The sequence below is a fragment of the Suillus subaureus genome (assembly GCF_016647635.1).
Source record: "Suillus subaureus strain MN1 chromosome Unknown BJ212scaffold_104, whole genome shotgun sequence".
Classification (NCBI taxonomy): domain Eukaryota; kingdom Fungi; phylum Basidiomycota; class Agaricomycetes; order Boletales; family Suillaceae; genus Suillus; species Suillus subaureus.
This window is the reverse complement of record NW_024538660.1, coordinates 40,345-56,586: the sequence shown is the minus strand read 5'-3', so window position 1 is coordinate 56,586 and position 16,242 is coordinate 40,345. Positions and strand designations below refer to the sequence as shown.

Below are 16,242 nucleotides of genomic sequence, written 5' to 3'. Positions count from 1 at the left end.
AACCCCCAAAGTCAGCCAGTAGAGCAGACAATATCAAAGAGATAAGACAGGTGAGACATTGGATGAAGGAGGTTTCTGAGATGGCTGGTCGGGGATGGGATGGTTGGGGTTGGGGGTGTGCTAAAGATGTTTGCGGTAATGCCTCCACGAGTCACAACCCGCACTTTCTGAGATTTCATTGTTGTTCAGGCTTTGCTGCATTCTTTATGATATTTGAAATCACTCGTAGAGTGGCATTAGCTTCCAAAGCTGCAGCGCAAGGCACTGTGCAAAATTTATCAATGAACCCAGAAGAACACTTCTTCGGCCGCCATTTTCCACGAGCCATTCATGGTATTACCTTAGTGGCAGGAGGGGCATCGGCGGGTTTGGCATACGAGATCCTCAGCAGACCATGGGACGTAACCAGGCGCACAATTCAACTAGAACGGACCGGTCATCCCACTCTGAAACATTCGCTATTGGTGATTGTACAGAAAATTCGTGGGGATGGAATAATACATTTTTTCCGTGACCCTTCGATTGTGGGCAACGAAAACCCGGAAACGTCTATCACTCGTCGTCGGATATATACCGGCATTCGAACGCTTGCTCGAGTCGGCCCATGGGGTTTGGGCTTTTTGGTATGGGAGGCTTTCGGACCGGGTTTGTCCTGACAGAGCTACGATCAGCATGTGGATAAGCATGTATCCCAGGTACTTTATCCCATGCAGGCAAGTTATAGTCGTGCAACGTAACCCCGTTTTCTCACCGTATTTCTCACAACCAGTGGGCACCTTACTGGAGATAGATATGATTTGTCAGTGGCAGAGGCGAATTCATGCGCAGATTTTACCGATAGATGCTAATAAGCTCAAGTGTTCTACCTACGATGTTTCTGGACAAGGGAAGTTCAACTCAAAAGGTCGATCGTCTTACGTACATACGATCTTCGTACTGGTGGCTGTACAGCATCAACTTGTGGCACCGCATCAGTGAGTACTAACTTGTGCTAGTTGAGTGCGTAGAACCGCGTTTCAAGCATGTGTCCCTCCCCTGAAATTTATCTTAATAAATCCGAACTTCAGATACTCACTCGTGAGGACGCAAATTTTCACTTTCACATCATGTTGCTAACAAAGGGGGCAAACCGAGACCGCTGGGTACGAAAGTGTGTTGTTCGAGTCGCACCACTAAAGTTTGAAACATGTAAAGTGAGTTCATTGAAAAATACAATATATTTCACCGCAAGGGGCATCACCAAGTGTTAACAGTCTATCCGTAGCCCTGCCTGCTGCGCCCCGAGGAGTAAGTAAGTATCCACTAAGGAGCGTGAACACGCACTGATTGTCGAGTCAGGGCGTAGCATTCCATTGCCAATTTGCTATGCTGCTGTTGCTCGGTCGTGGCACTTCCTTTCCCATGCGATTTGCGGAGCTTCCACACCTCTCCGGATGAACTACTAATCGGCAACGACGTGGGCGTTATGGCAGTTTCGGAGCGTCTTGCGGCCCTTGCCGCACGGTCTGAGAACGCTTGACACCTGATCCTTATAGCTGAGAATCTCGGCTCCAGGAAATGCTTCCATTATCACAATGGAACTTCAATCTCCAATGGAACAAGAAAAGTTACGATATATTGCTCCAAGGCGGCAAAGCTGCTACTTTGCAGGACCAAGTTCACGTGTCAATGGTTTCTAGTTTCATGACCGAGGCGCCGAAACAAAACGTGCTCCCTGAACACTCTGGATACCTCCGGACTGCACGAAAGACTAATAACGACATACAGGTTGTGCAAAAAGTGGACACGAACCGAGCCTGAATCACATGGTTTGACATATGACCCTTCAGTAACTTCGCCACTGGCTAGGACTCGCATACACTTGGTTGTGAAGTAGGCTTTGCAACCCCCTGACTGCTGCGTACCGAACGTTCAGCACAATGAGTCATTTAACCTTCTTTGTGAATAAGCTTACTGAGTATAAAACTTACCTTAGTCCACAATTTTGTTCATTCCCCCAAATTAATGACTCATCTTTCATGACAGGGGTTTGTTCTCGTGTGTCGCGATATCAGTCCAAGCCTTACCCATATCAGAGTTCCTGCATCTTACCGATAAGCCACTGGGCTTGTTGTCTATGGTGCGAAACCCGGGAATCCTGCATGACGTGAACAGTTTCGTCACGGTCAATGATCGAGAGCCTGCATAGATCCTATCCCCCTTTTCGTGCCAATGCAAATTCTGTCATCACGGCACAGAAGAGGAACATACTTATTTGTGATTGGTACCCGTTCTATCAACATTCAATGGTATCCAGACCGCTGAGCATTTAGTTCATGTCAGAGTCGTGATATCTGACACCGCTATAACGTATAGCTATGATCCGCAGGGTGCGGTAATACAGGGTGTCTCACAGGGCCATATCACACTTCCGTGAAAGGATTTTGTCCACTCTTATTTACCGGATTGGCACGGTCTCCGTCGACCCTTCCATAATTATAATGCAGCCTCTTATGAACCACTCTTTTCCGCAAGAAAATCGTTTATTATTCACGTGTGGTTGTGTGCCCTATTATGTAGATTGTACATAGTAATGTGGTCGATTCCCTGTATAAAAGGTCCATTTGACTTTTGACTCGCGCCTCGTATCTGATGAGGGCGTGAGTGTGGAGCGATATATAAGGGCAATGTGAAACAATCAGGGCATGGGGGTATTAGGCGTGCACGGTTAAGTACTCGGGGTTAGAACTGCTCGGCGGTGTGAAGAGGCGCTGAGAATAATGAATGCTCAGCGGGCCTGCACTGGAGACCACTTCATCGAGTCATTTGTATAATACTTAGGATGTCACCATAATAGAACAAGTCTGGGATGTACTTGTCGGTAAGTAGCTTCCGAAAAAGTGTAATACGCGCAATTGAATAGCGTGGTACGTCGCAATGCGCTGCGCAGGGCCGGACAAGACATCTTAGAGTGGTGTTCTTTGGGTATACCATTTTCTCTCTAGTGGTCAATGATAGAATCACTAGAAATCACTAGAATAAGCACGGCGATCGATTATGTAAGCAAATTAGATAGCAGAATGAACTTTGAACAGTACGAAGTTGATACCGGCGTTGAACGTGTACATCCTGAGTACTTTGATTGCAAGCAACTCATATTCGACTCGCAATGCCGCATTGTACACGAAAAGGTTGCGGCCAGAATTACGATTTAGCTACTAATGATCCGTCCAGCTGCACGTACCATCCTGGAGCACCTGTGAGCCGCTGTAACATCTTAACGTCGAATCACCGCAGTTGAGTTCAGCCTTTAGGTCTTCCACGAAGGCCTGAAATCGTGGTCTTGTTGCTCCGATGTGAATAAGCCTGTCTTGGACTTTGACGAGTTCATGAAAATACCTGTAAGTCCTCCGCGGGTCTTCAGTCATCGCAGCACAGTGTGGGTTGACAATTTTATCGGTAGGGATGTACGGTCTCGTCACATACAGACGAAGCCCCAGAAGTCCCTGTCCCTTCTATAAAGACATCGTCAGTCAACTCCGGTCTAATCATGAAGGAGGCAAAAGACGGAGCGGAGGTTTATTCGACCGGTGCACCGAAGATTGTGTCGCCTAAGCCATCCGTTCACCCACCTGTGGAAGCTCCTGTTGTTGAAGATGAAGATGATCTCGACGTGCCCGTAACTCCTGGCACCTTTTGTAAACGCAAAAGCTGTGGTGTTGCTTTTGTCAGTGATGAGGTGAATCGAATCGGAGATGGCGATAAAACTATCTGCACATATCACCCAGCTGCTGTACGTTGATGGTGTTAATGGTGGGCTCGCCCGTCGGCTGACTCAAGACTTCAGCCCATCTTTCATGAAGGAAGCAAAGTCAGTCACGTGGACACCGCACCGACGAGAAACTAAAACCCCTCCCACAGGGTTATATATGTTGTAAACGACGTGTCTTGGAGTTTGATGAGTTCCTCAAGATTGAGGGATGTAAAAAGGGGCGTCACGTATTTGCGCCTAAGTTGCGTATGGAACCTCAGGTTTGTTCTCGCTGCCACCTTATCAGTCGAGGGACTGGATTGAATGTGTCATTTTAGGCGGAGCAGTTCACTGACTGCCGTGTCGACCATTATCAGACACCAAAGGAGGTCCATATTTCTGTGTTTGCCAAACAGGTGAACAAGGAAAAGAGCACCGTCACGATAGAGGACAATCAGATTCACTTCGACCTCTATCTCCCTGGATCCAAGCGCTTCCGCCGTACAATCGTTCTTTTCGGTCCAGTGGATCCCGATGGGTCTTCGTACAAATTCTATAATACGAAGGTTGAAGTGGTCCTCAAGAAACTTGATACCAGGAGTTGGACTTTACTCGAAAAGACAACTCGTGATCTTGGTAACATCAGCTTGACTTTCGGTGTAGGTGGCCGAACAGGCACCATTGGGGGCAAAGACTTAGTGCTTGATGAGCAAAACACAAATAGAGTCAATTAGAAGATCGAGGGTAATACGCGAAAACTCTAGTCTAAATTTCTAGTGTAAGGATAAAAATACCATAGTGATAGTTTGAACTTGAAATATCCCGGATCATAATACGCCAGGTATTTCGATCGTCTGATACATCTGTATCAAGTCGCCGTCGCGCAAATCCTCATAGTCCTGCAAGCTGATCCCGCATTCAGTACCTTTTTTTACCTCCGGCATATCCTTCTTGTGCTGCTTAAGCGCATCGAGGAAACCCTCATGGATTACTTGGCCATTGCGAACAACTCGAGCCCCTTTTGACTTCTCGATGGTGCCATTACTGACTCTGCAACCTGCAATCTTCTTGGTAGTTTTCCCTTTTATGTGGATATCGAAAAGTTGTAAAACAGTCGCCTCGCCGGTAACTTTGGTCTCATAGGTGCAAGGCAGCAATGCGGTGACGCGGTCTCGGACCTCGTCCATGATCCGATAGATGATTTTGGACGAGTAAATTGGGACGTGGTTCTGTGCCGCAGTAGTCTCCACTGAACGCGGAATGTTGACCGAGAAGGCAACAATTATACCTATGTGCGCAGTATCAGCATCTCAGCCTCACAAAAATCACCACAACTTGGGGTCCTTACCTTCAGCGGCCTTGGCCATCATCACATCACTCTCCATTACATCCCCTACCCCTGTGGATACAACCTTGACACGCGCCTTTTTATTTCCGATTCCTTCCAGCGCGCCCACAACAGCCTCAACACTCCCGCTCACATCACCTTTAATGACCAACCGGAGCTCTTTAGGGCCGCCATCTAATATATTCCTCATATCTTGACTCTTATCCTCTTCCTTCCGGACTCTTTCGCGTTCTGCAGCGCGCGCAATATTAATTGCCTCCGCGTCAATCAAAACGGTTTCCACTTCCTTTTTCCTAACCCTATTTGCAAGAGCTTTCTTTACGTCGCCTTCGCTACCCTGCACAACTTCATCACCTGCGCCCGGAAGTGACCGCCACCCAGACACGGTGACCGCCATTCCAGGATACGCGACCTTAACAGGTGCACCAGATGAATCCGACATAAGACGGACTTTCCCGGAAGATGTGCCTGCCAGGATGTGAGTACCAGGGGTTAGACATCCACGTAAAACCAGAACTGTCGCAGTGGGCCTGTAAATGAATAGGCGGTCAATCGAGGAGATACAGCGCTTATGAACCTACCCAAGACCTTTGTGCATCCTCGATTCGATGACGTGCCCATAGGCTGGCCCATCTTGCTCTGCACGTAAATCCTGTACCTCGGCGATCAATGACAGGGTGTCTATTAGATCATCCAGTCCATGTCCTGTCAATCCGGACACTTCAACGGATGGAATGTCTCCCCCAAATACCTCCAGCTGGACGCCCTCAGCAAGGAGTGCATGCTGAACTTTTTCCTGCATAACCCATTCCGTTAAGCCGCCATAACAAGGCGATCCAGAAAATACCCACTACATCCGCTTCTGGTTTATCAACCTTGTTGATAGCCACGACGACGCCAACTTTGTCTTGCTCTCCCTTGATAAGCTCGATAACCTCTTTTGTCTGAGGCATCACACCATCATCCGCTGCGACAACAAGCACAACAATGTCCGTAACACTAGCACCACGCGAGCGCATTGCAGAAAAAGCAGCGTGTCCGGGTGTGTCAAGAAATGTAATTATGCCACTAGAGGATTCCTTGACAGGGACCGAGAAGGCACCGATATGCTGTGTAATACCACCAGCCTCGTTATCAGCAACAGACGCCGAGCGAAGGGTATCCAGAAGAGTGGTTTTACCGTGGTCAACGTGACCCATGATAGTAATGATGGGTGGGCGTGTAGGAAGAGTAGTTGGGTCAGGATGTGGAACACTGAACGTTGCATGAGTATCCAAGCATATTAGATATCTCAGACTACGCACGGGGGATATATATCAAAAGCAGCTTCATCATTAATAATAGGATTGCGGCCAAATTCTTCCGCGAGAAGGGCAGCGTAATCGGACGTCAACACTACAGTAAAGCATCAATAACGGGGGGGAAAGGGATGGAACGAGCGAGACCATGATCATACGAGGCTTCAGCCGCCATCCCTGCATCGATCATCTTGCGTTGAAGTAGTGCTGCAATTGTTGAGTCCACGAAACCCCCATGAAGTCATCAGTAACTTACTCTGCCGCACATTTAATAGTCTTGCTAGTTGACCAACGGAAACTGTCGTAGGAATGTATATCTTAGAGGTAGACGGGCGCTTCCCCGTACGGGGCGCTCGGTCTCGTTGCAATTTCTGACGAGAGGTAGAGCCACGGCTGGGAGTATCGGACGCCCTTGTTAAAAGATTATTCATGCCAGGTTGCGATTGAGGAGTTGCGGGACGAGCCCATTTTGAAGCGGAGGGAGCAAGTCCACCACGCAAATACACGCCTCGGAAGTCATCAGAGTCGCGATTAAAGGATGTCGTTTGTGCTCTGGCCCATTTGCTTAGGGTTGGCTGTGGAGGAAGAACGGGATCAACGGACGACCATTCCGGTGGCTAGCGAAAAGGTTATGACGCTATCATAAAAAATTGTAGCGGTGCCCACCTTGACTTTAGTTGCCGTTGATGCACACCTCCGCTGCGTGAGCTGAAGAGCGCAAATACCTGCTTTGCGACGATGCATTTAAGGTACTTGTCAAGGTCGGCGTCTTCTAAGGAACGCAAGTGAATGATTACGTAATTGACACCACCACTTCAACAGCACTCGTTTATCAGATTTACCTATATATGCATAGTGTCGACCTGCACTTTGACCAGACATTATAGTTATGAGCGGTTGGTTCAAGTGGCGGTGGTGGCTCAAGCTCAAATGTCTGTTTCTACAGTGTGATTAATCTGTGGAATGATGTACAACACAAATTTATGAGAACGACAGAACAAGACAAGTACAAAACCTTGGGAGCAAAATAGAGAACCAGATAGAGACAAAAAGGGAAAGGAACACAATAATACCGCACCAACAAATCCCATGTATATCAATGCATCCTGAGTAGACGCGAACCTTTCCCGATACCACACATATGCTACTCCGCCATCCTTCCAGTTCCGAAAATCTGACGAGGACGTGGCCGGATCAGCCCCGCCCCGCACTGACCCGGCCCCAACTCCCTTCACTACTACTGGCCTCACTGCCACTATCAAAATCACTTCCCTCGTCAAAGTGTGAAAAAGGGTTATGCAAACGCGCACTTCCGATTCGCGACACCGACATTTCCTCCCCATCCGCATCTGACGCCTCGCCAAACGACATAAACTCATCCTCGCTCATCGTCGAGGGCGACAGAGAGCTTGCAGCACCTGAGAGGGACGCGCGCTGCTCGGGTGGAGAGAGTACGGCGAATGGCGAGCCAGAGCGGCTGCCACTGCTCCCAAGGCTCAGGACGTCTGTGTTTGGGGAGGAGAGGACACTCTGTGATAAAGGCGGGGAGAGCAAGACAGGCGGAGTGACCGCGGCGGGGTAACGTTCTGATAGTGATTCCACAACGCTAATGTTTGCACTCATATTCTCGTGCATGCTCGCGCTGGTATTGCTATTGATATTGACGTTGGCGTGTTCGTCCTCGACGTCAACGTCAACGTCTACACGCCTGCCTTGTACATCCACCCTGATGCGCGAATTCGTATCCAAGCGCAAAGACCAGCTTGACTGTGTGCGGGAGCGCACAGGCGTGCGCACAACCGGGGAAAATGGGCGAGCAGGATAGGCGGCGCTTGTGCGGGGGGTGTCGGGGAGGATGGGGCCGAATGGAGGGCTAGGAGGGGGTGAAGAAGAGTGGGAAGACGGAGCAAAAAATATAGTAGTGTTACCCTCGCGCTCACCATCACTTGCGGTGTGGGAAGAGGCTCGGGAGTGGGCACGGATGGGCGTGCGGGTGGATACAGATAACGTTTCTGTGAAAGGGGAGGAGACGTTGGAGATGACGTGGGTGGGTGCGACCGGAGTGTGCGTGAGGGATGTAAAGGACTGTACATGTTTGATCAACATTCGGGAGGGTGCGGTAAGATGGAAATAGAAGAAATACATCATCTATTGTGGTAGATATACCCCCTTCATCTGTATCAGGGATTGCTCTGACTCTCCGCCTTACATTCGCATCTTGGGCGGTGCGATGCACCCTATTGCGCCACTGGTCAACGAGACCGAGATTGAGGCCTTCCAGTTCGATGGAATCTTCTTCTCTCGCAGGAGTCCTTTTCTTCGGATCAGCACCGCTGGGACCCGGGTCTCCATCCCCAGACCCTCTGGTGGATGGCACAATAATAGGACCTCCACGTCGAGCACGACGCTTTGCAAGGAAATCCTCTGCCCAACGCTCCATGGCAGGGGCGATGTGGGGTTCGAAGACGAACTGAAGAATGTATTAGAGGGATGTATTTGAGAGCGGGGGAGGACGGAATGGGATTTTTGTAGACAGAAAATAGAAAGCCACCTCATGAAAAGCAACAAGAGCAGCAGCACCTGCAATAGCTGCAACGACGTACACCGCTACTGGCGCTGGCATCGTGATCAATTCGATCAGCAGCTGACTACTTCGGTGAGAGGTTTGAGTGCTAGGGGTCAGTTACTAATTCTAGTTAGTCGAGTATGCTCAACGACTTGGACGATGTAAATACTGTTTGCCGACGTCGTCAATGGCGATGAGGACGAAAAGCAGGAGGTAGCAAGAGTCGTCGCTTGCTGTGGTCGATTGCAGCAAGCCTAGAAAGCGCCCGATCCGCATGCCTAATCATTACCCAATCAACGCCCGAAGCCCGGCCGGGTCGCTTCCGGATTTATCCTCGGGCACTTGGGTGGGCCAAATCAACACCTTCTCCGCGCCCCGCTCCCGACACTCGCGCAAAGGATACAAAACCCTGAGCTGCAAAGCTACATCATGCGCATACACATGGCGGATGTTCAAGCTGCTTCAGGTTCTGCTCGACAGTGCTGATCGCGAGCAAGATCGAGGTGTTTCTCACCCCTTATTAAGTACCTCGATGGTCCAGTCTCCACATTCGGCAGGCTTCGACGAAATAACTTGAAGCCTCCGTGAGGAGAATGCGGGAGACCGTCTGGCACCGAGTGGATCACCAGGTCCATATTCGCTTCAGTCTGACTCCTCGTGATACATATTATCTTGTTTACAAGGTCACTCACAGCTTATAATTATGGCTGGACGATAAGGTTATGCGGCCGTGAGTGATAGCCATTGAATTGTACTTGCAAAACCGATAGATCTAGACAACCCTACGATGAACGGTAAAGAAGGTCCCTATCGGTGAAGTTTGGCCCTTTCCTCTAGTTAAATCTTCTACAGTGACATACTGACTCGGACATCGTCCATTTTGTGCTTTAGTTATGGACCTCCATGATGAGTTACCTATTCTCTGGGTGCGGTCCATAGTAGTCGGTCACCTTGGCCAGTCAGAATACGTTCTTCAAACCACAGAGGTTCGCCATTCAAGTCTGTCCAAAGAGTCTAAGTTGAAAGACCTTCACGAATCGCGAGTACATCAGGAGAAACATTCGCCGAAGTCCCGCAGGAGTGGCATCTTTGGCGAAGACGACTCTTTCTTTGGTAATGCAATATTTGTATTCTCAGTACTCAGACTTGTGTGATAACAACCAGCCCAGACTTGCCCAGGCGCATTCTTTCCACCGCCTCCAAGCCCAACCCGAGCCTCTGACGGATTCATTTACCCATTTTTCAAAGAGTGAAGGGGGGCTCCGGGCCTAACACTTTAATTGATGTGCGTAGCACGCCCATCGGGACTGTCAACAGGGGATTCCGCGGTTATAAGGCAGGTAAGTTAACGGTATACCCAATATCTGTATTTCAAAGTGTTGTCAGGGGGGCAACGATCTTCCCCGCAGATTTTCACTGATACAGATTCTGACAGATCATACCGCTGAGATTCCAATCATACTGATCTGGGGGCGTACCGCGGTTGATAGGACAATATGTCACGCCACACGCCCAGACCTATCCGATTCAACACCGCAATAGCCCACTCTTGGCAAGCATGCAGTAAATGTATTTCAATGGCTCCATCGTTACGATTCTTGTAATTCATTGCGCGGTATTAACTGTCATAAATAGTGTTTTGCGACGGCAAGTCAGTTGCCGAGGGTTCTGATAGGGTTTGGTCATCAATGTCTGGCAGTAAAAATCGATTATGATTACTTCCCAAGACCTTCGAAGGATTTGGGTTCCCGATCTGGTGGAGCTCAGGAGAATGAAAGTAAGTACTTGTGGAGTATCTCATTTTATCGTACTGCTTTATCGGGCGATATTGCAATTGGGAGAGTACAACAAGTTTATTGATGCAATTATAACATAAGACAGGTACAAAGTGATAAGGATAACGACATGCAAAAAACTACCTGAGAATGTCAGTAACCTTCCCCAACTTCACATAAGGTTTCCAAGAACAATTTCAGGTCCTCTTGCTCGATTTCGAGTACGCTGGCATCAAAGGTACTGTGGCGTGACCGCGCATTGCAGCGTTGTTTTGCTTCGATGAATGCTAGACCAAACTCGCTGAAGTAAAGTGAACCATGTAAATACTAACGAGAAGGTGTGAATGTCCGACTTACTTTCTTCTGACATCCCCAAAGTCAAGCGCTCCCATGATACCGACTACAACATACGTCTGCGTCCTTTCGTTCAGGCAAGCAACGACAAATGGGAGCGATTTCTTTCCTCTTCCTTGGAGGCCTCCAATTTTTGTCCCTGGGAGGCGGTCACGAAGCGCATCTACTAGCCAAAGTCCTAGGCGCGCGAGAACCCCGGGATGGGCGAAGAGAGCAAGATCAGGCCCTTGTGAGAGCACCACGACGCGATGTGAGCGCATCGTTCGAATGTCCTGTTTGTCTATTATCGACGTCCCTTGCCGAATAATAGCACGGTGAAGTGACATTGCAAGTGACAAAGCGTCTCTCAGGGGTACAATGCTACACACAGTTATTCCAGAAACATGTCAACGGGAGGAATGAGCACTTACTCCGACAGAGCATCATAAGCAGCCCAGAAATTCTTCACCCACCATGTCCTTTCCTTTCGCTCTTCGCCGTCAACATCTGCATCCACATCGTCATCCCCATCCTTTTGTCTGCTACCGACTTCAATTCGCTTCTCCCGCTTCTCCTCCCCTTTCCGCCCTCCTTCCCATAATCTCCCACCACCGAACCACTCACCCCCGTGCCGTGCGCCTTCAACCTCGACCTCCATCCTGATGCCACCTGCAACGTCGAGCAATGCGCTTACTGCTTCCACAGCGTCCGCTGCACCGAGAGGGGAAGCGCGGTACCCAAAGCATCTTGCAAAAGACGGATACGTTAACTCAACAAGGCCATATTCTGGCGCGATTGAGTCGAGTTTCGCACGCAGCTGGTGCTTCAAGTCAAGATCCATGTGCGCATAGGGCTGCTGCGTCTGCGGGATAGAGAAACTACGGAGAAAGAGTTTCAGCCGTGACAAATAAAGGATGCAAAACAGTGTACCCCATCTTCGCGAGCAGCCCGGTGAGGCGTTTCCGTCCACGCTCTTTCCATATGCCAAGCTTGCCCGCAACGTAGCTTGAATGGTACATTGCATCATACAGCGTCCAATGTCGGAAAAGCATAAAACGCAACTCCTCAGCTGCCCGTACAGATAGATCGTCTGGGCTCATGGCTGTGATGGCATCTGTCGTATTAGCAGCAACGTCTGGCGGGAGCGGGTTCAGGCGGAAAACTTCGTCGTAGTATATTGAATGGTATTTGTCGTAGGTGTTGCGAGATATTCGAGCGGTGGTATACTGGAATGTGAGTCCAAGGATCGCAAGCCTGAAGGACAATTCTCGTAAATCAAGACATGGGAGATCGGTAAGCAATTTACCAGAGCAAGTCACAGTCCACTCGTTCAAGAACAGTTGCAAGGATGTACATTGTTGCTGACGCACTTTGACCATACCACGACCCGCTCCCATAGTATTTGGCGATAAGTTTGTGATGTGTTTCGCGTTGTTCTCGTGACAGCCGAGTAGATTGCTTCAATCATATACTTAATAATAAAGCGACAATGGATTGGGTGAAGGTTGAATAATGACTCACGTCGTCTAGCTTCCGCCGCTTCTCTTGACTTCGATCGCCGTCTCCCAATGATCTCCTCTTGCCCGAAGGGCCTCGATCAGAGAATCCTTCGTCATCATCAAGATCATCGCCCTCGTTTGATCGCACGCCATCTTCATCGTCCAACTCCGAGTCCTCATCAGAGTCGGGTTCAGGTTCGTACTACATCCAAGTTAGTAGGAACCGCAGTGTAGTGATCATCATATTCACCGTTAGAGCTTCCCAAGCCTTTCTTTCATCTCCCATATTCTCTGCTTCACCGTCATCCCATACAATAAATCTTTCGCCATTCTCGCCTCCAGCAAACATGTTCGCAAGGTTCTGTGGCCGGTTTGAGTCTATGATGTGCACCGTGAGCTTCATGCTGAATTCGCCGAACCAATTCTCGGATGAGAGATCAAGGATAGCACCCATGTTTAATAGAATGAGTGTGTGTAGCTTTCGAGTATTCAGTTAGTTGGTACACCTTTGATGACAATACACACCTCCGCATATGTAGCCAACTCGTCTTTCATTCGTTCAAGGTCGGCCAGACCTGAAACAGGGATTATTCTGTGCATAACATCATCCTGCTTGAGGAGTTCCGCAAGTATTTTCGCTGCACACAACGCATCAACATCGGGAGCGACAAGGATTATGACAGACGAAGCAGATGTGAGCGGCGAGCGGCGGTGTGCCACCAGTATGTTTGCGTAGGCCTCAGCATAGGCAGGTCGTGAGGCAGATGCGAGGTGCGGTGGCGGAAGAAAGACCATAAGACTGAAGAAGTATGCGGAGAACGACTTGTGTCTTCCTGTTTGAAACAGACGTTAATCATCATACGCGACGCGTCGCGTATAATAACACGTGCTGTCACACCGTGAGTCTGTCACAAACGCAATATGATGTTCCTTTATTTATTTATTTTTTGGAGAAGCGAGTTTATTACATGGCAACCGACACCGTCTGGCCCTATGTAAACGCTTATAGCAATACTTACTAGTAAGTATCGTCCGAGGAAAAGTGCTCTTATGCACCCTTCACATCTGTGAAGTAGTGTGGGACTCTAATACTACCTGGTTTCCACGGTCTGCGAGGGCCTGGGTACACCACCAACTGCCGAAAACCTCTCACACAGGTTTAAAAGTGGTACCCTGTAGCTGACCTAATAACAGCCCCAGTCCAATGGTGTTCTCGGCACCTCTTACTGAGCAATATGATATATATGTAAGGAAGTATGGGAGTGAAGGGACCAAGAGACCTGCTTACAGCCACCAAAAGAGGTATCAGAGGTGCTGGGGATACCCTGGCAACCAGACCTGTCACATAGGTTGGTTTCCATAGGTTGTACATAGCTCTCCCTGGTATCAGACATACATAGAGTCACAGGTGTCTGTGATGTCTGCTCGACATTGTGTGCATCATCCTGACCTTGCAAGCAATTATTACTGCTATCAATTATGCATATTTTTATTTGTGCTATTGCCATCACACTGAACATCCAAGCAAATGAAGCAGGCCACAAAAAACATTCCATTATGACAAATTGGATACAGATGTGATTAGTAGGTGGAAATGAGTGTGGTATGTATGTATATGTGCATGGATAGGTGAATAAGCAGTGGTGACAGAATCACTGATCCTTGTTCCACAGGAGCTTATTCTGGATGGTGGTCTGCCACTGAGGGGTGTTGCTTGCAAGAAGTTTAGAGTCTGTTCAGCCATGAAATTTAGGCCAACTTAACTTGAGAAATTTGCTTCTAGATTTGCTTTGTAATCTAAGCTCTGTGTGACATCAGTGTGACAATCGATAATCAAGAGATAATGAACAGTCAACATGCCAGTAACTCGAACTCAGACTAGATCTTCAAGGTCCAGGGTTAATACCCACTCAAAATTCAGTGGTGTTCTCTCCCTGCCTTCATATACATCCATGGCAAAAAAAAAAGCAACAGATGAGAAGAAGCAGGGTGAATCAGTGGGCCAGGAAGGTGAAAGATGTAACTGGTCAAGTGCTGATGAGTTATGTCTCCTTGACTATGTCACCACCCATAAAGCAAAAGGGGGTGATGGACTCAATTTTGACAAGACGTTTTGGATGCAGGCTGCTGCTGATGTAGCGCACACCACCACAATTGGTGCAGTGAAAACAGCTGAGGTGTGTCAACAGAAATGGTCTAGGGTATTTTTTTTGGCACTCCCCCTGTCCTCCTATCTTACTAAAACAATTCAAGATGTGTGCCACCTATTCAGTTGTCAACTGGGTTGCAAACTTTTCTGGAATTTTATGGAGCCATGAGCTTGGCACCAACATCATGCCTGAGTCTGAGTCTGTTTGGGTGGATCTCGTTAGAGTAAGTTCTATCTACTGTTTTTACTAGTCCCACTAACTTTTTCATCATCCAGGAAATCCCCCTTGCAAAGAGCTTCAAAAACAAGGGGTGGTTACCATATGAGAAGATGAACACCATCCTGCTGTCAAAGGCACATGGCAGTCACACATATCACCCCCTGCTTCAACATGGCCCCAACTCAGAGGTGGGTGTGAGTGTGACTAGCCACAGATTCAGCTTCCAAGAAGTTGATGCACAGGAGCAGTCCCAAGTGCTGGAGAGTCTCAAGAGTGGTGCCAGCAAAACCTCTGACAAGGACAGCAACACCTTGATGATGCTGGCCCCCTCCTTCTTTGATCCTGCCAGCCAACCTACCTTTGTTCCCTTTAACACTGGGGGCATCTTCCACCATGCTAATTTCAGTGGGCAAGTGGAAGGAGAAGTGCAAAGATGACCGTGACAATGATGACAACTCGTGAGCGCTCATTCACCCCCCCAATTCCTCCAAGTCCATCATCAGTCCATCGGCATCAGGTTGGTCCATCAAATCTGCATGCATCAGCATGCCTGAGGCTGTCCAGCAAGTGGGCTCTGAGATACAGGGTCTCTCCAAGGGTCTCACCATGTCCTTTGATCATGCCACAACTGCCTTGGAAGAGTGCACAGCACACAGTATCTCGCACTCCATGGATCCCATCCCTCTGTGCAAGCAGAAAGCTATCCTTCAGGTGCAGGAGGAGGAGGGTCTAGAGGACCATGAGGTGGTCGCAATCATTGAGCACTTTTGTGCTGATGTTTCTATTGCTGATTCCTATCTCGCAATCAAGAGGGACAATGTCCGCAAACTTTTTTTAATGAAGTATAGTACTTAGTTTGTCCACTCCTTGCAATCTTTGTTTTTGCGCTGCTTTCATAGAATCAAATTCAACTCGTTTGCAATATACAATGTTTGTGTGATCATTACATTCAAAGGTAAATGAATAGTACTACTCCAGGTCATCTACAACAACAGACTTGCCTCTTTCCTGTTGAACCCTGTTGTAGTCTGCCCACATTTGGTGCGCGATAGCATTGCGATGGTCATGGGCATGAGTATGAGCCTCATCGGAGGGAGGACCCTCAGCTTGTGTGCCGGTGTGATGCTCAGGCCCTGCATATCTATCATTGTCATTGTTTTCAACTCAGTGATAATCCATCATGTCATCCAGGTCATGGACCCAGATGACATTGTGCACTAGGCACACTGCAGGGGGGATATGAGCTTGGATGCTCATGGGATAGAAAGGGGGGAGGGAAAGAATTTGGAAGTGGTTCTTGAGCATGCCGAAAATGTGCTCAATA

The 16,242-nt window shown here is 48.6% G+C and overlaps 1 protein-coding gene across 1 annotated transcript; it reads left to right on the top strand.

Moving 5' to 3' along the window:
• Positions 1–281: 281 nt before the first annotated feature.
• BJ212DRAFT_1286959 (uncharacterized protein) lies at positions 282–656 on the top strand (the record flags this gene model as incomplete). The annotated part of the gene is made up of 2 exons (XM_041331966.1): positions 282–401; positions 477–656. The coding sequence occupies 2 exons, from the start codon at positions 282–284 to the stop codon at positions 654–656; spliced, it is 300 nt and encodes a 99-aa protein (XP_041185981.1).
• Positions 657–16,242: the final 15,586 nt, after the last annotated feature.